The following is a 22259-nucleotide window of genomic DNA, read 5'->3' as shown; positions in this document are numbered from 1 at the left end:
GGAGCTTGGAAAGTTCTGTCCTAGCTGGAGCTCTCAAGGAATGTCTGTGGCAACTAGAGGCCATCAGAATTTATATGAAGAAAGAGAAGCACCAAGGAAGACGGCAGTGCCTTCTAAAACAATCATGAAGACTTTTCACCCAGCTACCCAGCATGCGCTTCAGCGTTTTGGTTGTATAGGAAAGCCCAACAGAGTCCTAGGTAATTTAGGGTGGCATAACATGCCTCCAAATGAGACTTGACAAGTTGTTCAGTGCCATTTTTGGAAGCAGAGTGCAACAAAATCCAGTGGCCGAAGGTCCCTTCACTTCATGGCTGCAAGTGGAGCAGCAGGATTTTATGTATTGTTTTTAGCTATTGGATCACTTTATTAAGGTAAGGGTCAGATCACTTAGGCTCAGGGTTTCAAATGCTTATCTTCACGAGCTAATTCCCCAGTGCAGATCTTTCTCTGAAACACTATGAATTAGCTGTGGCTGGATGTGGGGTGCTGTGGAGAAAAATAGTGGCTTCAAATGGCAGGGCACCCCTTGCCTTCAGTTCTGCAGCTGCATACAGAATGAAGTGCAGCTCAGGGACTGTGCATCAGACTGAGAGACTAGGGCTCGGAAGGGCTAGGATGTCCTGACAGTGATCTTTGGGGTTATTGATTTCTTTTGCAATGTGGTATGAATCCTGCACTGGGATAGATGGGCATGGCTGATCTACTCTGCTTTCTGCCATTGTTGGTCCTGTACCACATCCTGTCTTTGCCTCTGAACTCCAACAATTCAGTCTTATGGATTGAGTTATTATTTTGGTCCTCTTCCTCTTCTTGCTTGGAAAAAAGTTCTTGGAAAGCTTACCTATGTCTTCTCATCAAGTGTCATTATAGCATAGGTGTCTCTTGGAGGATAAAAAGGATCGGTAACAGTTACAGATTTCACTTCTGCACAACTTTCTGGAATATTTTGGCATTATTTTTCCAACATGTGCTTGGTTTACACATAATGTGTCTGCTTAGTGGGAAGAATTCCTTATGTAATTTGCTTGTGACATCTAAGATCAGAAGTCTGCTCTCTTCATCTCCAAAGTCCCTGCAAATGCCTAACCTGAAGGGAAATTCTTACATTTTCTGTAATCGGGAGACTTTCTAGGTGGACAAGAGATAGAATCAGAGATGATGCAGCTTTGTTTAAAAAGATGTGATAAGTTCGAAGATTATTTTCTTTGTTCTCTTCTCTCCTTCCCTTCCAACATAAAGAAAAAAAATGTTTCATGAGATAGGATGATTACAGACGGCTGATTGATCAGGCAAATCAAAGTCTGTTTGTTTTGAAAAGCAGAATTTTAGCCAATAGAACATTTATTTGAAGTCGCAACTGCACACTTTTCTACTGCCTCCTTTCAGCAGCTGCTGTAGTTAGGTTATTTTAGTAAACAGCCTGCTGATTTTCTACAGTACAACTGTGACTTGCTTGATAGAAAATATTGTTTAGAGGGATATGACCTCTCTGAAGCGGGCAACAGCAGCTTAGGACCAGTCTGTTGCTGTGGTGCATGAAGTATATCCTAGTCCATTAAGATCAAATGAATTTGGTACTTGCTTACAAGGGTAGAACCTGCAGCCAAAAGTATTTCACCTTATTAACTACTCTTTTAGAATCTTCTGCTTGAATTGCTAACCTTCAAATGAGTCACCCCTTGGGAGACCATTGAAAGCAGAGCCACTTGTTTCAAAATTCAGCCACTTGATCTTTATTGAACTTGATGAGCAAACATTTAAATGATAATTGAGACATTAATTAAATGTTGTGCCTGGACTCCTGGTTCAGGACTGAAAGGGAAGACTAAATTATTTAATTACAATATGGGGAATTACAGGTCCTGATCTTCATCAGACTTGTAAGAAAGAGGGATTTGTTCAGAGGTTTCAAATCTATCTGCTGCCGCCTACTTCTCTGACTATCTCAGTTGTTCCTCTGGCTTTACCAGGACAATGGCAGGAGTCCATTCATCAGAGTTTCCTAGTGAGTGTCAGGATATTATGTTTCTCTGGTGAGCAAAATGGAAGTGTGGTAGTTTGGTTTTGTTCTGTGCTTTCTTGTCATTCTCATTGTGCAATCTTGATATTATTAAATCATGTCTGAACATGTAAGTTCACTAACCTTTGAAAAAACATGATCTGGTTCCTTACTACAATTGAGTTGCTTAATTTTATGTTTCAAATTCTTCCCTCTTTCCTTCATTTCCAATCCTAATGAATTAGTTGCTTCTTCCTACATTTCTCACCCTGCCTTTTATTGCTGTTCATATACATCCCTACATTTCCACTCTTTTTCCTAACAAATACATTTATGGACTCTGTTAAGGTAGTTAGGGTATTAGACCTTATCAAAATATCTCAAGATCTCTAGTAAGTCGTATATAATTCTATTCTCAAGTGAGAGCAGACAACTGTTCCTCTTAACTTAGTCATGTATTAACTTAGTCATGTGTTAACGCTACCCTGTTCAGGAATTGGAGAAATGAGAATCATGTTTGGAACTTCCACAGGGATCTTGGAGGCAGGCAAACATTTCATCGTTGCCAGTGATTTGTACCCTGTGCAGAACAGATTTGTTCAACAGGGCCTACACAATACTTACGTGTTTTGTACAATGCCAGTTTTTCTTCTTTTCCCATCCCATCAGCACTGACAGCATGCAGCAGATCCATTTCCTTCACTGGGGGGAGTCAGGAACTGCTACGGGAACAGATGCTAGGGAAGCAGGTGGGGCAAGAGTTGATTTGGAGCAATGACAATTCCGTAACCTTTCAGCATGAGCCTGAGATTGCAGCATCTCCTGGTACTGCCTAGCAGAAGGCAACTCCAGGCGCAGGTGAAAAGTACAAGCTTAGCACCACACTCAAGCAGTGGTAGCTGGCAGCTGAGCTTCTTGAGTGTGGCATGTCGGCCCCGAAAAGGCAGTTTGTGTTGGATCAGGGCGTTTTATGTTTCATATTATATAGCAGCCCTTTCCCCAGTGAGTACCTCAGGCTCTTTAAAGAGTTTAGCCAGCAAGGCAGTCAAGAGGCAGCTCCCGGTGTGGAACATAACTGAGCTTTTCTCCATTTCCAAAAGGACAAAAGCAGTCAGGGTTTTTGTTCCTGTTTCTCCTTTGTTAGGGGGCAGGGGGATGTGTGATGTTTGTGTTTGTGGTTTTGAAACCTTGACTGCTACAGCTTGCAAATGTATACTGGTCTGGAAGAGTCATGAAACCAGTCTAAGTAAGTCTTCAATAGCCAATATAAATGTACTTTTTCAGCTGAGTGAAATCCTATTTAAATGTACTCAATTGAAAATGGGTTTTTAAAACATGTAAGAAGACTACAGGGAGCTCCTTCTTTCAAAGTAGGCATTCCAAAATTCCCCATGTTTTTTCTTCACAACAGTTTACAAAAGCTTAATTACAGCAATCTACAGGGTTCAGGCTGAATAAGTGCTTCTTGGATCACATATTTATACTTTCTTTTGATTGATAAACAAGAAAATTGTGAAGATTGAGAGGTCCCCTGCCTTTTATTTAAAAATGTGCCACGGACTTGGCCAAGTGAACATCAAAATAATTTGTATTTTTTCAATCTGAACTTTACCTTGAAATGTTTTAGGTAATGGCATTTCCTTTTCTGAAGATGAACAACAGTTAATATGGAAACTGAATCAAAAGCAGTCTTCATACACGTGATTTATTTAGCAAGGAGTCAGTGATAACATATTAGCACATACCTGAAGATGCTTGGTCCCATTGTGATGAGAAGCCTTGAGAACAATGGCATGGATGTGATAGGACTGGAACTAAAATGAAACATAATTGTATGTTCAGTGCACTTATTCAAATCACTCCCAGGCATTTTCTTTATTAAGTGACTATCACTTGAGAAGAAGCAAAAGAGCAAAACCAGCTTATATTGTACAGCAGATCTTGGTTTGTTATATTACTCTTCAGCGTAAGATTTTACCTTGTGTTCCAGAACCTCATGAATGGTAGTAAAGGGAAGCAGAGAGTTTCCTTATGCTCTTTTTACACTTGCCTGTGTATCCGCTTTTCCCTCCATTCATTCAAAAACCAAAGTTAAACTAAACAAAAACCCAATCAGATACTTAGCTTAAATCACTTTTCTGTATAAGGATTTAGAACTAAGCCAGAAACTTTTTTTAGGGTGCTGTGTGTTGAGTGATTTGGAATAAAAATGCTGTCCAGCTGATGGCTTATGCCATTCGTACGTGTTGTCTGTATCAAAATCCAGTTTTTTTATGGTGCTAAGTGGATTACAAAATGTGCCTTCGTGTGTTATGAGCTTTTAAGCTAAACTTGAGAAGCATGATTAAAGTCTCTCACTACAGGAAGCTGTTCTGTCAGCTGGGTCATGGGGTGAGGATGCTGTGTTTTTCTGTGGTGGACTGGGGCCAGGCTCCTCTGAGGAGATGTGGCCAGAGCAGAGCTTTGCAGCCCACTGCAGCCGTCAAGGTCTGTAATGTGACATCTGTCATCAGCCAACTTGGAAACAGTCTCCAAGATGGGTGAGCAGTTTGGGGAATTATTACAATATGACAGTATCTGGCACTGTCACACATTGTGCACTGTTAATTTACAGCTTAAACAAATCTTAATCTATTGCTTGAAGAACAGGCTGATATCAGCTGATAAAACTGAGCTCTGTCACTCTGAGAAGCCCAGTCTCATCAAGAAAAATTGTGGAGGAGCAGGAATGGGTCAGCTGTTGGTTGTTTGGAGAAGAAATGTCATAGCCTGTAAATATGTTTCCTTACATCATGAGTGCTAGGAGCCAAAGATGAAAAACAGCTGTCAGGTTAGAAGCAATCTTTAAGGAGGAAATGATGGCTGTCAGATGAGAAGAGGAAGCAATGCCAAGGTTCAGAACAACTCTAGGTCCTGCAGTCACCTGAAACCGCCTGCAATCAGTCACTCCTGATTAAAATGCTCTTAATAAGCAAGTAACTAAAATTCAAGCACTTCCTCTCTCAAAGAAGAGAATCACTCTCTGAAAGTTCACTGCGAATGTATTCTTCCAGGACTGCTTCACCCTTTTGTGAAGATGTTTGGTGAGCAGCTCAACACGCAGGCAGGCCATATCAGCCAGGCATTTACTCTTACAAGTGCCACCTGCTCTGTTGCAGTCCTTGCCTCACTGAAGTAATCATCATCTTTCTACTTGATCTGGTTAGCTCCCTGGTGTTGAACTTGTCTGGTCTCTTAGGAGAGTGCTGTTTTGCTGAGCTGTTTGACTAAGTAGCACTTGGCAACATCAGGGAAGTGAATATATTTATCTAGGTAGCAGACACATACATTTAAGGGGCGCTGCTGTGCGCCCTATTGTGTGGTGTTACTTCATACCACGTACGTGTCTCCGGGGCCCTGGCTGTGCAGTTGACACAACCCTTGGGCATTAAATAGCTGGAGCAATTGCTGCAGAAGGTTTAGCGAGAAAACACTTAGTAGCTGAAGTCACAGACTGAATTCAGATATTGTGGGGGAGGAATTCAGATATTGCGAGGGAGGCAGCTATTATATTCCAGCTCTTCTAAAAAAAAAAAAAAGTTCTGACACTTGTAAGCTATTGTGTTGTGCTAGTTACTGGATTTAAGACTGCTGACTGCCAGGCAGTGAAGGTCACTTTGTGGGTTCCTTTTTAAGGCAAGTTGCTGCTGTTTATATTAACAAGGGAGCAGCGGTGCTGGCTAACTCCTGGCATGTTAACCCGTGTCTCTCCTGGGGAACAGGTCTCCAATGGCCTCCCTTAGGACCTTTATGCAAGTTGGAGAGTTGTATATCATGTAGATGTCAAGCCCAATCAGAACTTCCTCGTCAGGATGTGTTAGGGCAACTGTCTGCAATCTGCGTGACAGTGCTCATCTCTGCCAATAAACTGCTTTTGCTCTCCATTGTGATGCATCTGCCATCTGCAGTGCTGCTGGGAAAGCTGCCACTGAGAGAGAGTGTAACTGTGTGCACAAAGGTAGCTGGGTGGCACCTCTTGTAATCTGTGCTCTGCACAGTGTATTGATTGGCTTCGTAGATGGATCCCAGAGGGTGAACACGAACATCATGTAAGAGAGCATGACATTTTAATCAGAGAAAGGTTTAACTATTGGAACCAGCCAGGGTAATGTCTACTTAAGAAAAAGAAAATTGCATCCCCCCACCTCCCCGTGTGCTGGTTATTGCTTAGGAACTATATGTAGTTAAATGTAGGATACAAATGGGTAACTTGTGACAGAACTGAGAGCACTTCCAGGTAAAACTCTATTAAGTGTAAAGCAGTGATATAAGTTAGATGCTGAAGTAAGATTTTTGCAAACACAGGTGCATGTACCATCACTAAGCAGTGCAGCCTGCTCAATGCAGCACCACTCCCACCTGGAATACCACTCCTGCCAGCTGTCAAATCACTTGGCTCACAGGATAGAAAGGTGGTCATGCTGCAGGAGACACGGGTGGCAAAGGGCAAGAGAGATTTAAAAGGAGGAGGTGACCGGAGTTTTCTCTGTATTTGCAATGACGTAGTTATGGGGTTGATGTGCCAGGTTGCCCTGCAAACATCACAAGGGTTGAAAAATGGTCACTCCGGAAACACTGGGGAAGGTTATTCTCCTCCTGAGCCTGTAACATGCCATGTAGCTGAGGATTTTAACCTTCCTGTGGTAAAATCTTGGGGTCCCGGAAGAGCTCAGTTAACCTTGAAAGTCTGCATAGTAGATTACTTTCTACCTGCAAAGTAGAAAGCACCACTTATTCACAGGCACGAGTGATGCCCATTCTGGTCCAGAGGTACACTTGAAAGGACGTTTGCCTGCTTTTTGTGGGAATTTAACTAAGCAGCAGCTTCTGAAATGCCAAAAAAGAGAGAAATGCAAAATTATTCCCAAAGCACTGAGTGCCTCCTTAATTGCTGGATGTCTTCTTTTGTGAAAAGAGGGAATTGAAGCAGTTCACACAAGCATGCATGCTTAAGGACTTCTCTTCTAGGGAATAAAATGTCTTTCTTCTCTTGCCTTTGGATGCTTAAAATGAGGACAGCAACATCTTGAAGTTGAGAGAAAGGAAAACCGGTCAATGTTACCGTGGTATCAGATGATGAAAGGTGTGCCCCGCCTCTGCTGTGCCCTAAGAAGGTCAGCAACTGTTTCCCGAGTGAATAGTACTAACTTCAGAGCTGGAAATGTGCCTTCGCTCCCAGTGTGGCCATGCAGACTAGGGTCTGCCTGCCTTTGGAGAGCAGGCAATTTAACTTTTCCCAGTAGAAACGGGGCAGCTTAACCAGTTATCCTCTGCCAATAAAAAGAAGCAAGGAGATGAATCCTGGAGAATGATTATTCCCTGGGTAGTGATGTGGCTGACATGCATTTTCTTGTGAAGAACCACAGTGGGCTACAGCTACTACAGTAGTAGTAGTTTACAAAATGCATGGCCAACTTTACCATTCAGCATCCTTTCATCAATTTAAAAGTCTGTGATTTTGTTCTGACTACTATCTTTCAAATGCAGAAAATAATAGAAGCTAAGAGAAAAACTGTTTGTTCTTTACATTCAGTTACCATTTTTCAGTGTGCATTTTAATACTGAAAATGTGCTGGCTGCTGGCTGGCATTTCCATCATGTTAGAGTACCTGTATTCCTCTCATGTTTCTAATGAAGCACGAAGTATAGAGAACACAAATGACAGGAAAAAAAATCTACAGTTTTTCTAATGACCAGAATCATATATATTTTAAAGCTCTTGCCTAAGGTTATAGCACAACAAAGCAGGCAAAGTCTCTTTCATCTGCAGTTTACTTGGAAACTAGGACCAAATTTCTGTCTCCCCAGGTGACAGAAAACAGCAGAGAGTCTCCAGTACAAAAGCAAAGACCCAGTCATGTGCCATCCGGCACTGTAGAGTCAACGTGAGTTATTTTGAAAGAACCAAGTGATATCGTTTTTGCAGGAGCAAAACAGATAAGGGGAGGGCAGTCAGAGAGCCAATGAGACAAAAGAAAACTAAAAAAAGGGAAGAATTAAAATGACTCAATACTGTGAAACTACTAGAAGAGAGTGTTACTATATCTAATGTGGGAGAACTTATTGGGACATACATAATGTTTCCCCCCACATCACTAGACAAAGGGTTACGCTGTCTTTACCATCGGAAACTATGAACAGCATCCTCTTTTCTAAGATTTTAATATACCTCACACGTTTTGTATGAATTTTTGCTAGAACTCTAAGGCAATTTTCTGAGGTAAGAATTATTTTTCACCACCTACAAATTGCACTTTTGTGAGGAGCTGTACTGAGGAAATGATAGGTGAGATGTTGGTTGGGCAAGCTCATGCACCGAGGCCATGTGGCTGACAAATAAGATTTCTGACAAGGAGAGGTGTAGAGAAAAAAAATGAAAAGACTGAGGTTCAATTCCTGATGATTCTAACAGACTGGTGAAATTGCAGGCTGTCATCAGGAAAATCCTGTTTCTCAGATGCAAAGGGACAGGGGACACTGACATGAAAATGCCAGCAAGAGTCAGCTTCTGAATTATGTTGCTAGGTGTAAATAGGCTTCATCGGGTCCTGGCAAATGGTTGGGAGTAGAAATTTTAGCAAGCTCACTGTTACAGTAGCATTTAGAGGCATCTTCAAGACCCATTATACCATCTGCAGTTTTCACAAGCAGTATACATCAAAGGTATTGTGTATGTATAAATATACGCATATATATATTTGCTAAGGCCCTCTGAGAACCACAAAATCAATTTGGAGAGATGAACAGTGAGAAAGGCAATAAAAATAAATGACTCATTTTCCATCTGGGGAGTTGCATTTGAGAAAAATGAAACACTTATCTAAAGCTTCAGGGGAAGCGTGACAAAAGCTGGGAAAGGTTTCTTGTCCCATGCCCCTGTATCCTGCATATTTTACCAGAAGTTGTTATTGGAAAACTTCAGTGTCAAAGAATCCATGCAATTTTCAGTGCTTCTCTTTTGCTTTCCTGTGCATGGCACAGTTCCTATATGATGATGGAGCTGGAACAGCCCAAAGGCTGTTTGTATTGACTGGACACATGGTCTTGACACATGAATTTGTTCTTTGGAACTGAACTTCCATTAAGTTAACACACTCTGGAGTACCAAAAATGTAACAAAACTGAATCTGAGGAAGATGAAACTGGTAACAGGTTTGGTGCTACTGGGACTGTGAATCAAATCTTCTCTGCAGTGAAGCTGCAAATGTTACCTGAATGTTGAGTGCACTGAATGCGCTGATCAGAGATGATGAACATCTCTGCTTTGTTGCAGCTCTGATCTGATAGTGGGGAGTTCATATTTGTTTCAATACTTAAACACTTGTCTGTGACCTAGCAATGAAATGAGCTATCCAAGATGCTTTTGATAACTTCCAGACAGGCCACTGTAATGCACATTGCAGCTATAGATGTATACTCGGGTATTAAGCAGTGCTTTTTAGAGACAGGGTGGTAGGTTTAGTCTATATTTAAGTAATGCCTTAGACTATGACTTCTTACATATTTTCATGTCTACCTTTGATCTGAAATGTGTTAATCTAATGAGTGGGTAGAGGAAATGGTTACTATGGGAACAACGTCTTGCTCTGACTTACTGCCCCAGTTGGCTGCTCTGGCAATTGAAGCACGCTGCAAAATTGAGCGAGGCCACCAGAGACAAATGTGGGTTTCAATCTTAGAGGGAGATTTTGAGGTCAGCTTTGGGGTATATAGGATAACAGCAGACCTTGGGAGCTGTATCATGCATTTAAAGCAAAATGAGAGGAGGAGGAGGGAGCTGTGATCCAATTGATAAGGAAAAACCCTAACAATGCTAGAGTCGTCTGGTAGGAAAGAGAAAAAGGTTTTGCTGCTGTATCTTGGGCAGTAATTGATAAATGATTAAGGACAGCTGTTAAAACTTCAGTGTTTTAAATCTGTTCTGGTGACAATTAATAAGTTACTTTATCTTTAAATAGGTATTTGAGCTGCATTTGCTTCCTGGTTTCTGATGTAAACTCACAGAAGAAGCCATCAGTACCGCAAATATGGGTTTGTCTTCCTTTGACCTCGAGAGCAGTGGTACGTGCAGTGTTGGCTGGTGAACTCTGAGGATGTGCTGTTGTCTGGGAAGCAGACATGTTAGTATTGTTTCCACCTCCCTAAAAAGTCCTACACAATATGAAGCAAGTGTAGAAAAAAAAGATAAATTCCTTATTATTGCTTCCGTATATAAGGAGAGAACTTTCTCTGAGTGGAAATGTTTTAATCCTCTCTTATTTAATTCCTCTCTTTAGCCTATTGCCTGGGCTAGAAAAAGGGAAAAAACTTTGGTCTTCCTACCTTCCTTCAGCTTAGCAACTCAGCAGAATGTGAGCATTGGGTGAGTGCTCTCCCCAACTTCAATATTTGTAGGTGAGCAAGTAGTATTTCCTTTGAGCAATTAGTTTCTCTGACACCTTCATTCCTCACTATGTAATATGTGTCATTTATTCTGTCTACTCTCTTAGGAAAAAAGTTATATAATTTATGTGGTTAAATCAAATCAGAATCAAAGAAACTTGATTTACCTTTTTAAAAAATGAAAAGGAATTAAAGAATAATCAGTGAAATACATGTTCAGGATTGACATTAACAATGTAAACCACAACACTAGACATTAACAAAACATTAACAAATGCCTATGACTTCCTGGATTTCTGAGTTTTGGCTGCTGTTCTGCTACCACTCCCTCACTCCAATGTTTCTCTCCACAATCATAGATTTTTGTACCTTTTAACTTCTTTTCAAGCTCACTCCTGCTCACAAAGTCTCCTGGTAGTTCTTTGCTTGCTGTTTAATCCAGCTAACAATCAGCTTAAGGAAGCTTCATAGAATCATAGAATAATTTGGGTTGGAAGAGACCTTAAAGATCATCTCGTTCCAACCCTCCTGTGATGGGCAGAGACGCCTTCCACTAGATCAGACTGCCCAAGGCCCCATCCAACCTGATCTTGAATACCTCCAGGGATGGGGCAGCCACATATTCCCTGCACAAACTGTGCCAGTGCCTCTCCACTTTGATGGTGAAGAAATTCCTCCTTATAATCCTCATCATTGGATTTCCTCCCAGTGCCATCCCAGGCAGGATGCCCTCTTAGACAGCTGTGGGCCTTACACTGACCACTGGGTTATGCTGGAGATGCTCTCCTCCTAGCTGCTGTTGTCCAGGCAGCACCACTTGGGTGCTCTGTGGATCCCCCATGCCTGCCCTCAGACTGGTATAAGCCCTATTTTTGTCACTGCGGCCATGCTGCTCTGCCTACTGCCTGTGGTCGTAGTGCTTGGATTTCTCTGTTTTCCAGGTCTTCATTCAGTGCCTCTACAATTTGAGCCTCATCTCTCTGGTGCTGTCTATGAAGTTTAATATTCTGCTTATTACTTGCTAATTCTGTGTGTGTGTCTCTACTGAAAACCTCAGGGACTTGTTTAACTTTCAACACACCTGCCCATGAGCGCCCAGCTGAGGTGGGCTAAACTGCTTTTTCGCACACGTGTGTGTGATGGATGGAAGTCTCTATCTTTCGTGCCATAGTCACATCGCAAAGCTAGGTAGGATCACACTGTGCAGAAATATGTTAAAGCAAGGATTTAAAACAACCAGGGCTGTCTTTCTTCCCTTTTGAGCCTCACTGATGAAAACAACAGCAGTATCTAAAGCACCCTGAGTCTGATGTATTGCAATACTTGCTTTCTCAGGCTGCACAGGTGTAACGGCAACATTTCCCTACTTGCTTTTGGCAATGGCTCCTCTCTGCCTCTGGCACATTCCCAAGCTCTTCTGCAGAGAGCTTTCAATAGTACGAAGATGTCAATAACACAAATAATTAATGTCAAGTGGTTGTCAAGTCTAAGTATAAATATATAACACATGTAAATCCTTATCAATTAATTACATCCCACTCTGAAGTTTTAACAATAAGCAAATTAGGAGGGATTATATAGTGATAATGATCAATGCTTATTTTTCCAGGGGAATGCTGAGAAACAAAACAACTTTGGCACAGCTAAGTGCTTACTGCAGATTCTTTATCTTCCACCTTCTCCTGAAAACTGACTTTTAAAATATTTGATAGTTGAGGGTATAACACTTACTCTACAGAAAGCAGAGGTACACCATCATGATATATAAAAAAGAATCTTTTAATGTATTGTATTAAACATAAAAAAGCATTTATATAGAAAAGCAGCAAGTGTATCTCAACACACAGAAAGTTTTTTCTTATATCCTGATGCAAATTCTTGCTCTTTATCATTCATGTCCTTGTATCTGCTGTGCCTAGTCCAATCCAATCTGCTCTCAGAGCATTTCATCATCTTCTGAATAAGGTGGAAGGGCAAAGACCTCATCCTGGTACACATGGACTTTGAAGCTGGAGGTAGCAAACAAGGTGCATCAGTTGAAGTCTCCAACACCACCAGGCTGAAAAGAGCCCTTGTAAAAGTTCTCTTTCATATAACCATAGTGATATTTGTGGGATGGGAGCTGCTGTATTTCTTTCCTCTGAGATTTGCAAGTTATATATCTGTTAGCATCAACGTCTTTGTTTTCTGTGTTTCAAAAAAATTTTTGCAAATGGGAGAGTAGAGGAAAGAGGTACAAAAGTAAACACAAAAGATTCAGAAAGGCCTTGATATGTAAATAATCTCACCAGAATGAGCAAGGAAGAGACAAATAAGGAACCATATTAACATATTATTACCTTTGGAATAACACAGGATTGTGTAATCTCGTGCAGAAAATTTTCAATACAACTTTTTTTTGACTCTCACACTAAACCTGACCTAAATATAGGCTGTTGCCAATACCAGTTCTTGTCTCTCTTTCCCATGGCTTTCCAGCCAGTAGGTCTAGAATCAGACAAGAGTGCAGTGAAGACAACGTTTTTTCTGATACCAGCTTTTCAGAGCAGCAGGTGACCATGAATGCCAGTGCCGATATGGGGGTGCAGGGCTGCTGCGGTGCAAGGGAACTGGAAGGGTGCGGGCTGGCAAAGACAAGGGCAGGGGGAGCCTGGGCATGTGTCACCCAGTGACTGCTCCGTGCTAAATCCAGAGGTGCATGACCTGAAATTCAGCCCTTATCTAACAGTGAGTATGACTTTTTAAGAGCAGAAAGAAGTAGCTTGGGAAGAGACAGCTTTTTACCTCTGGGACCTCTCAGGGGTATGTGAGAGCCCCCCCAGAGGGAACCACCCATAAAGAAGCTGCCAAAGTTCAGTAGCTAAGGAGAGAGGAGGTGATGAGGGGTGTGATCCTGCCCAGGCATGAACATGAGAAAGCATGTGAAACAGAATGTTCAAGTGTGCATGTCCCATTGTAAGGAGTGGGTATTTGTGAGAGGGGGGGCTGGGAATTGCCTCAGATTTTCCCACACCTCTTCCCCCTATTCTTCCCTTTAACTTCCTAACTTCTACAAAGGAGGAGTGATGTGGAAGACGTCCAGAAATGACCTTTTCTTGGCTAGCATCATTGTGGGAAACTGATAGCTGCATACAGCTTAGCTGGGAAAGGAAAAAGGCAAAGGAAGAGCAGGAAGAGGAAACAAAATAAAGTATCTAGAAGTGGTTACAAGTTAAAGGAACCTGATAGGTGCAAGTGAACTGAAATTAGCTCTGTTGCTATGAAAGTAAGAAAAGGTCTCTGAAGCAAGATTCTTAATTTTGGTCATGCTGGATATTCCTCCAGACAAGCAGCACAGTTTGTCAGGCACAACCTTTTCTCATGGATTACTCCGCAGTCCCTTTGGATGCTGAGAAACTGAACAGTTCTTCAGTCTCTGGGGGAGTAGCCAATATTATCAAAACACGGTAAGCTACAGTGATTCCTACAATTACTCATGACTGATGTATCACTCGGTTGTAGGAATTCAGTTTAAATATTTTTTTTTCATCTGCCTTGCTCCCTAATTGATTTTTTTAGAATGCTGAATCTCTGACTTCCTATCATAAAACAGCTTACAGTCATTATGTCTGCATGCTTTTTAATCATTCTGCTGCATAATTACTGTTGCTGCTGTTTTCTTCTGGTTTACACTGTTTCTTTATTAGCAGCTCTCATTGCCAGAAGCTTTAAACGTTTAATAATCTGTCAAGGTGGTAATTTTTTTTTTCTACTTGAAGACCTTTTCAGTGATATCTTCAAGCACCTGGCTTGGTCAGAGGCTGTAATATTCACTTATCTCTGTCTGCTTGGTCTCATGTTATTTTTAATTACCCTTTTCTGGATAAAAATATTACTCATTCATCGTATAGAAAATGGTCACATGGAACTATATAATTCAGTAGGAAAATGGACTCTCCAGAAACAGTGATGAATCAATGGCCAAAGATGACACATAGGCAGAACTTCATATGTTGGCACTAGCAAAAGAGCCTTATTTCAACCTGACCCAGCATTCTCAGTAAATGCAGGCTGTAGTGGTTTCCATCACACAGAGGGATTATGCCACTACGTCTTCTTCATAATGTTATTGTGAGGGTTTTCTTTCAAGGTCCCTGCAGTCATACAGCCATCCATCTGCCGCTCCTGTAGACATTTCCTTATTCAGCATTCCATCTCTGGAGCAGCTTGCCTTTCTCAAATGCCAGATGAAGCCAGGCAGTTTATGGGCAGTATTTTGTCTCTGTAAAATGTTGTTGGATCTCAGTTTTCAGTCACAAAGAGTCCCACAAGGCTCTTCCCTAGCAGCTGGTGTGTCCGTCAGCCTTTGGTCATCACTGGTGGGTAAGACTACCGACTCATGACATTTTGCAGCATTGATGGACAGCAGTCTCTTCTGGAGCTGGAGCCGTGAGCCGCAGCGCTGCGGAGCTCACATGGAGCACAAAGCCAGATATCGTATCTCCCACCAGGACTAGGTGTTGGTGGCCCTGCAATAGCGGCTTCTCCTCACCTAAAGTGCCTCCTGGAGCCAACAGCCTGGCTTCTGCATGTGTCCCTGGGCCACCTCTGTGGACGAGGTATGGGTGGGGCAGCACTTTGCAAGTGAGCTTTTTCTGTATGCGTGAGGTGATCAGGGACTGGAGAGCATTGGGAAGGGCTGGAATAAGGGAATGGTTCAGCAGAGGTTACTGAAATTGGGGACATCATAGCCTGTCTATAGGTAAAGGACTGCAGTGGGGAGAAGATGCTCAGTTCTCCAAAGACTTGAAGGAGTGGACAAAACATAATAGGTTTCTCTTTTTTAGAACTGAGAAAAAACTTCTCAGAGCTAAAAGTTGATGAAGCTCAGGAACAGATCCCCGGGGGACCTGGTGGCATTTCAGCTGCTGGTGGTTACCAAAGAGTATGTGAGATGGAAGTCTGTCAAAAGCGATATGGATATAATAAAGACCTCCCCTGTGGCAGAGTAGTGGGTCAGGCTGCCTCTTAGTTCTCTTCCCCTACTTGCTTCCTGTGCATGGAAGTGCAAGCCAGAAGAAATAGAAATGCTGGTGTTTGCGTGTATTACTCTACCCAAAAGCTGAAATCAGACACACAGAGTAGAAGTTGAGTCATAGTGTTGACGTAAGCAGGAAAGAATGAAATCTGAAGGAAAGTAGTAATCAATTATGACCGAAAAGAATGAAGAGTCAAGAATTACCTGTGGAAAAGAAGATATTTATTATATGTTAAATAGCATCCTACAGATTTATATCATATTTACTTTATAGTTGTGCAGTGGGCAATTGGTTACTATTTTGTTCGAGCATTTTTCAGCCATTTTGAGGTAAGCCTTTTCATTAATGGAAGTGATTGCCTACATTTCTTTAGCACCTTGTCTGTGCCTTATTTTATCTTGGCAGAGAAAACTGGCAGATATTAAATCTTGGGGTTTTTTTCTTGTTTATATGATAATCCAGACAAGATTCTGACAATTCAGTACAATAATCTTCTCTCAGGAAAGATTTAATTGCACTAAAATATACTCCGAAGTGCTAATCTCTTAACCTTCTATAGTTCATTATTTGGACAGATAAAAACTGAGTTTAAAGTGACCTATAAGATCTTCTCGCCAAGATATAATCTAGTTAAAATTTTCTTAAATTGAATTATGTGGACTTCATACCAGGTATTGATTAAAAAATCTTCTTAATGGAGTCATATAATAAGACTCGTGACATAATTTCTTTTTTTCGCCTTTGATGGAATTGGTTTTTAATAGAAACTGCAGCATTTAGTTTTGTAAAGCTGTCACCAGATTGATGGCTTCTCCATCAGATAAAGCTTTGAACTTTAGGCCACTTCCTCCTTTGAGGAAAATGTGACTGCAAAATTAACTAGTCCTGTGCCACTTATGAACAAGAGTGTCATATTACACTGATAGGAAGAAGCCGAAGGCAACTTTGAATCTTCAGGACTGGTGCTGTGGCCTTAATTCAAGATGCATCCTTTGTGGTTTTGAAATAGGAATTTTCATAGGTATTGCTTTTAATTGACCTTTTTGCTATGATTTATAATTATTAATTCAGTTCTTTTTCAGACCAGAACAAGACTAAACAAAGAAGAGATTAAGTACTTTGAGAAGAAGACACCTTCAGCTATGACTCATCTTATGGAAGGTAGGTGAGGAGTCAGGCAAGTAAAAGTCAAGAACTTCTTTGTGTTGCTGGATAAGGAGGAGGGTCCCAACTTAATTACTGCCTTCTCTGGTCCCATCTAGGACTTCACTCTGCAAAATTATTGTTCTGAGGATTAGAGACCTCTACAGCCACATACTTCTGCAGACCTGTGTGTCCCTGGGTTGTTCAGTGACCTCTATCAGAACAGCGCAAAGTAGTCCAATGCCTTAGAATCTATTAATTGCCAAAATGCGTGGCAAAGGAGAAACAAAAGTCAAGTGTAGTCTGGAGATCTGTGCAAGGATACTAGACCTTTGAGGGGAATTTCAGCGTGACCAAGAATAATGAGTTTTTGAACTGTCTGACCTCCTCCCGTGGATTTGCCTTTAAAGATGATAGTTGGTTTTCCGATGCTCTGTAGCTCATCTACAAAAAAACTGCTCATCTGAGTTGATTGCGGAGGAAGGGAATAGGTTTCTTGCTGTTAAAAAAAAAAAAAATCTATTTGGGTTTATGTTTTTAATTGTTGAAAATCTCATACAACAAGCTTTTGTGGTAGGCAGATCCTAATCACTTAATTGAGACAACAACTTGATTTCAGTCAAAATAAGAATTTTAAAACAGATTTGTGGTTTTTTAAAAGATACTTTGCAGCAAACCTGGAGCTGACCATATTTGCTTGGTTCATTGCAATTAGTAGAAATACTTCATCCATTCAGATGCCTTCATGATACCCCCAGGGACTGTTAAGCTTTAATAAAAGGTGATTTTATCTTTATCTCCGATTTTTCTCTCACATGGTTTCCTTGTTTCTCTTCTCTTGACGTCTAGGTTTTGTTGCTATAGCATTAATTTTTTCACTTGAAAAGGTAACAGCAAAGCAATGATATTTCAAATAATTTATCTGAATTTCTAGTGTCCAATTCTTACATAAAACTAAGCTATTTCTTGCTAAAATTATGTTGTAGCTTTGCTACTGAACAAGCTTAATCAATCAATAGTTCCTGTTTGGCAGAGTAAATAAATAATGTTGTGGTTTTTGATAATCTCTGAGTTTTCCCACCACCTAACGGAAGGCTCATACTGAGGTGGGAGTGTGGAAATGGAGGAATTGACAGGCCCAGACAAATGAACAATTAAGTTGGTGTACTGAGGTCTGCAGTAAGGCACTAGAATAAGGTAGAATACGTGCCTCGACTATCAAAATCTTACATGCTAGTTTAAAGTGTCCCAGGAGAGCTGCTGGACAGATATTGTGCGGAAAACGAACAATACTCTCATTAGAGCAGATTAGATTGCTTATCAGCATAAAACCAGGAAATATGGGAAAATGAGCTCAGAACTGTTTGAAAATAGGAATGTTAAGTTTATCTTTCTAAGCCAAAATTGTGTTTATTTTCAGGAAATATGTATGGAAGCAACCTTGTGTCAAAGATGAAGAGTCCTGACGTGCTGCAAGGAGCAAAGTATGGGAGTTTTCCGCAGGGGGTCCTTTGATCCCAGGTTGTAGGCTGGCTGGTGATGCTGATATGTTGTACAAGGCACAGATTTCAAATGTCACCGTTACTCAGCCACAACTGCAGTGTCATGAGTGGCAAAATGGCAATGAGCAATGCATATACTCATGATATCTCTCACTTCTGTTTTAGGCACAAGCCATACTGTAAAATGTTTCCCTCTTATTTAAGTAATTTCTGACTTCAGAGAAAGCAAACACATGTAGTCGACATAGTACACAGCCCTGCACCTCCAGTTTCGACAGAAGAGTTGCATCAGCAAATGCTCAAGCAGATTAAAAAGCACTGCCAAATAAATGGACCCCAGTGGGGATCTGATTTCAGTTTTAAGGTAAGTTACATGTTTTCTTCTCGATTTTTTTTCTTCCCTTTAAATGCCAATGAACTGCAAACTGGGTGACAGAAAAGAAACTGAATTGTGAGTCATAAATAGGATTATTCACTAAATACTTGTAGGCTCTACACTTTTAATGCAAGAGCCAGAAAACACATCTCTATTGCACGATTATATTTCGATTTTCATAGAAGCAGCAGTTAAAAAAAATCATTATTGTTTGCTTCTGAGCTGATCGTGTTTGATTTGGAAGTCACTGGAATGCAATGAGCAGGAAACCCCAGGGTGCCATTTTACTAAGACAGTTTTCAGAAAGGAACCACAATTTCTGCTGCAAAGCACTGTTGATTTACATGGATTTTCTTGTCACATGTTTTGGCAAAATGTATCAGCTTGTGCTTCTTAGCATCAACAAATAATACTTGACTTGCAAACAAGCTTCTTGGCAAGTACCCAGCCATGGGAGGTTTGGAGACTTGACTGAATAAAAAAGACTTTAATTTCACCAATTTGTGAACTAATGCTCTCCCTACCATGGTCATCTGTGGTCGCTCTCCCATCCCTGCTTCTCAGGCTTTTGATTCTTAGATATCGAACCTATTCAGCCTGTTAGCTTTTACCGAATTCCAAGCAATGAAAATTAAACATTTATTTTTTCAATTACTATGTAAATGCCTAAAAGGGTTCTCAAGCTCTCATGTTTGAATTTCATCTTTTCTACCGTGTGATATTACTGTCTTTTCCCTCACTATATAGGCCTTTCAAAATGCTCACCTTTTAAAGAAAAAAAAAAATAGCAGCTTACTTTGTATTTTTCCTGTGAAGCCTTCTTGTTCATAATGAGCTTAAATGTAAGGAACATAAACCCATCTGGAAATAAATTATGCGCTAGGTTCCCTAAAAAAAGTAATTACGTTATAATCAAACTGTCACTTTATGAGATAGTGGGAGATGAAATACACCATAAGCTGACAAAAGAAGAGGACGGCTTGCTCTTTTAAATATCATCCATGGTACGAAACAGTGAAGAAACTCTGAATTACATACAGCAGAACCAGGAAAGCTCTTGGAGCCAGGGAGGCAGGCCATGGCTCTAAGACCAGAGAAACAGGGACTTTCTTTTGGTGGAGTGGGAGAACCTTCAACCACATGGAGCACAACGCATGTGCAGGTTCCTGCTGCCAGTAGACTGATGACAGCCCAAGAGCATTTTGACACAGGGTGGAAATTCACGTCCCTGTGTAGCCACCAAATAGATGGCAGCATTCAGGTGCAATTGGTTTTCTTTAGCTCTTCAGGCCCTCCTCATGTGAGCTGTGGTTGAGTAAAGTCCTTTTTCCCTCCTGATGTACTTTCTTTGAGATTTGAATCTGTTTCCTGCTTTTCTGTGTCAGCAGCAGTCCCAGCAGCGATCCTTCAGAGCAGGCTGGTGGCAAGAGGTGGGCATTAATGCAGGGCATGGAGAGGGGAAGAGGAACTAGTGATGTGATTTTTGGATGCTAGCCTTGCCTCTCCAGCAAGGGCCAAGGGGATGGGGCAGGCGAGTGGCTGCAAGTTTATTCTCAAAGATTGCCTGAAGCTGGTGGAAGACTGGCACCCTGCAGAACCCTTTTCCTGCCAGTAATGTATCTAATGAAAGCGAAATTTGTTTTCATGTAGAGCCTTTCTTCTGGTAACTGAAAAAAGCTTCAAAAATATGAATGGGTTGAACTTTGTGGTTTTGTATTCTGATTTTGTTTCTATTCTAGAGATAAAAATGGTAACATACTGGGAGGTCCGTATTGTGGAAGTGGCTCAGCTGATACCTTTATTCAGTGTCTTGCTTTTCTCTTTTCCTGCTATGAATACAGTGACAGATCTGCACTGCTGTGCTGGCTGTGTGTGCTGTTATTCTCTATGCGCAGTGGATAAGACCAACTTTATGTATTCATGCCACACACCTATCTGGCAGGATACTATGAAATTCAGGAAAACGGGAGCTGGGGGAGCCCACTGGAGACTTCCCAATACTACAGCTTGCTTTTTCAAGTTTAAAGCTCTCATTTGTTTAAGAACAATTAATTTTATTTTTCTAAGAAAACTGGAAAGATTTCAGTTCCAAGAACACAAACATGAAATAAAGCTTTATCAAAAAGAAATAATAATAAAACCTTGTCCAAATGCCTATGTAACTGTGTAGTCTCTGTTTTGACAGAAATACCTTTTGTCAGAAACAGCTTTTGACAGCAGCTCTCTCAAACAGAGGTAACTATTTTAAAGCTATTGTTTTTTCACTTCTGTTACCAAATCTCAGCACAAGCAAGTCCACTTGTAGACTGCCAACAGACTACTGATGAGCTGTAAATTGTGTATTGAGGGCTTAAACTTAGCATCATCCTCATTTCACATTATGCTGCTGTTGTTGGCAATGGGCTTGGTTAAAATGACATCGTTTTCTTCTCATTAAATTTATCCTCCAATAGCCACCTTTATCATGCAAGATGTGTAAGGTGTCTTGAACTAGAAAAACCAAGCCAAACACAAAACACCCTTCTATTCTCTTGATAGAAGTTGTGAGTAAACTTTTCTTCTCTTTGACTGTGCAGACGCTTGCAAGAGGCCACTGTGGCTTGCTGGGCATAACAAGGCTATTTGAAAGTTGCTCCTTTCTCAGTGTCTTGGTTAGTCTCACTTTCCACACTGTTGTTCTGTTGCAGGGATTATGGAATGGATGATGGTTCATCTCCATGCTCATCTCCGCACGCAGCAAAACACTGTTCAAAGCCACAGAGTCACAGCAGAGCCATGGGTGCTCAAGAGTGTCTGGAGTTTGTGCTTCCTGTTAGATTTGAATCCTTAAGAAATGTGGAGGATTAACATGCATTCGCTTGTTTTCTGTCCCTTTGGGACCCAATGCCTTTCTGGCCATCCTCAAACTGGCATCAAGTTGCAATACATGATGCAAAAAAAGGCTTATAAATAGATCAGATGGTGCTGTCTTTGTTTTAAAAAAAAGATGTTTAAACAGCTATGGTTTGAGTTAAGTTGTAAGGGTCTGTTTGTGGTGTAGGTAGTCTCCATCACTTCCACTGGGAAAGTTGAACTAAAGAAGTGATATAATAACTTTCTTTTAGAAAACAAACAATATTCTTGAACCCAGTATTGCTTAACCCTAGCACAGAAAGATGTAAGACTTTTACTTCTGCTGCTGTCCAAAGTGCATACACAGAAGATATTTTTACACAAAGCTAGCAAGCATCTTTGGAGATGGTTTTAAAGTATTGGGAGTACAGTGTACTCTTTGGCTTTTGAATTAGCCTACACTAATCATCGTTATAATCCTATAAGCAACTACATCTTTCTGTTATTGAATCCTCTTTGCCCCGTGAAGATCATAGCAATGAAATAATTCAGCTTGGATAAATGTGACACTGTAAAGCTAAATAGTGTATTTTACCTGCCTGCAACATCTGCTACCTAGTGACCTAAATAAATATATGTGATAAAGAGGAAAATAAAAATTATACCTGAAAAGGTTTTTTTGTCTTTTTAAGGGAGGGTGTTTGTAAGTGGAGTCATGGAGATGTCAAGAAACAAAATGTCCCAGCTGGTCCTCGAGCAATGTTCTGGGGACGTATCCCAGTTATGGATGATAATAGGTGACATATCTGACCTGTGTCAGCCTGAAAATAAGGGCAGAAAAATGACCATGGTAGGTTCTTTACTTTACATGTATATAGGGATTCTATGCACAAGTTATGAATTCTGGCCTGACTCAAGGAATTTAAGATCTTGAAATTTTTTTTAGTTTCTTTTCTTTTTTTTTT

General features: G+C 40.8%; 1 protein-coding gene across 5 annotated transcripts in view; it reads left to right on the top strand.

Moving 5' to 3' along the window:
* Window positions 1-21974, top strand: part of NECTIN3 (nectin cell adhesion molecule 3) — a 137542-nt gene extending 115568 nt beyond the window's left edge. The window contains exons 8-11 of one of the 5 annotated variants that reach the window (XR_008448867.1): window positions 16524-16602; window positions 18005-18105; window positions 18252-18450; window positions 21150-21974. Coding sequence is in view for 2 of the 5 variants with exons in the window: in XM_054060682.1 (XP_053916657.1) it covers window positions 16524-16602; window positions 16704-16732 (108 nt within the window). In the remaining 3 variants the exon portion in view is untranslated. Of the gene's footprint in view, window positions 1-9999; window positions 10048-16523; window positions 16603-16703; window positions 17356-18004; window positions 18106-18251; window positions 18451-20647; window positions 21108-21149 lie in introns of those variants that run through there. The other 4 variants (XR_008448864.1, XR_008448865.1, XM_054060682.1 and 1 more) reach the window with 4 other exon arrangements.
* Window positions 21975-22259: the final 285 nt, after the last annotated feature.

The sequence above is a fragment of the Cuculus canorus genome, chromosome 1, assembly GCF_017976375.1.
Source record: "Cuculus canorus isolate bCucCan1 chromosome 1, bCucCan1.pri, whole genome shotgun sequence".
NCBI classification, from domain to species: Eukaryota; Metazoa; Chordata; class Aves; order Cuculiformes; family Cuculidae; genus Cuculus; species Cuculus canorus.
This window is presented reverse-complemented; position numbering and strand designations above follow the sequence as displayed.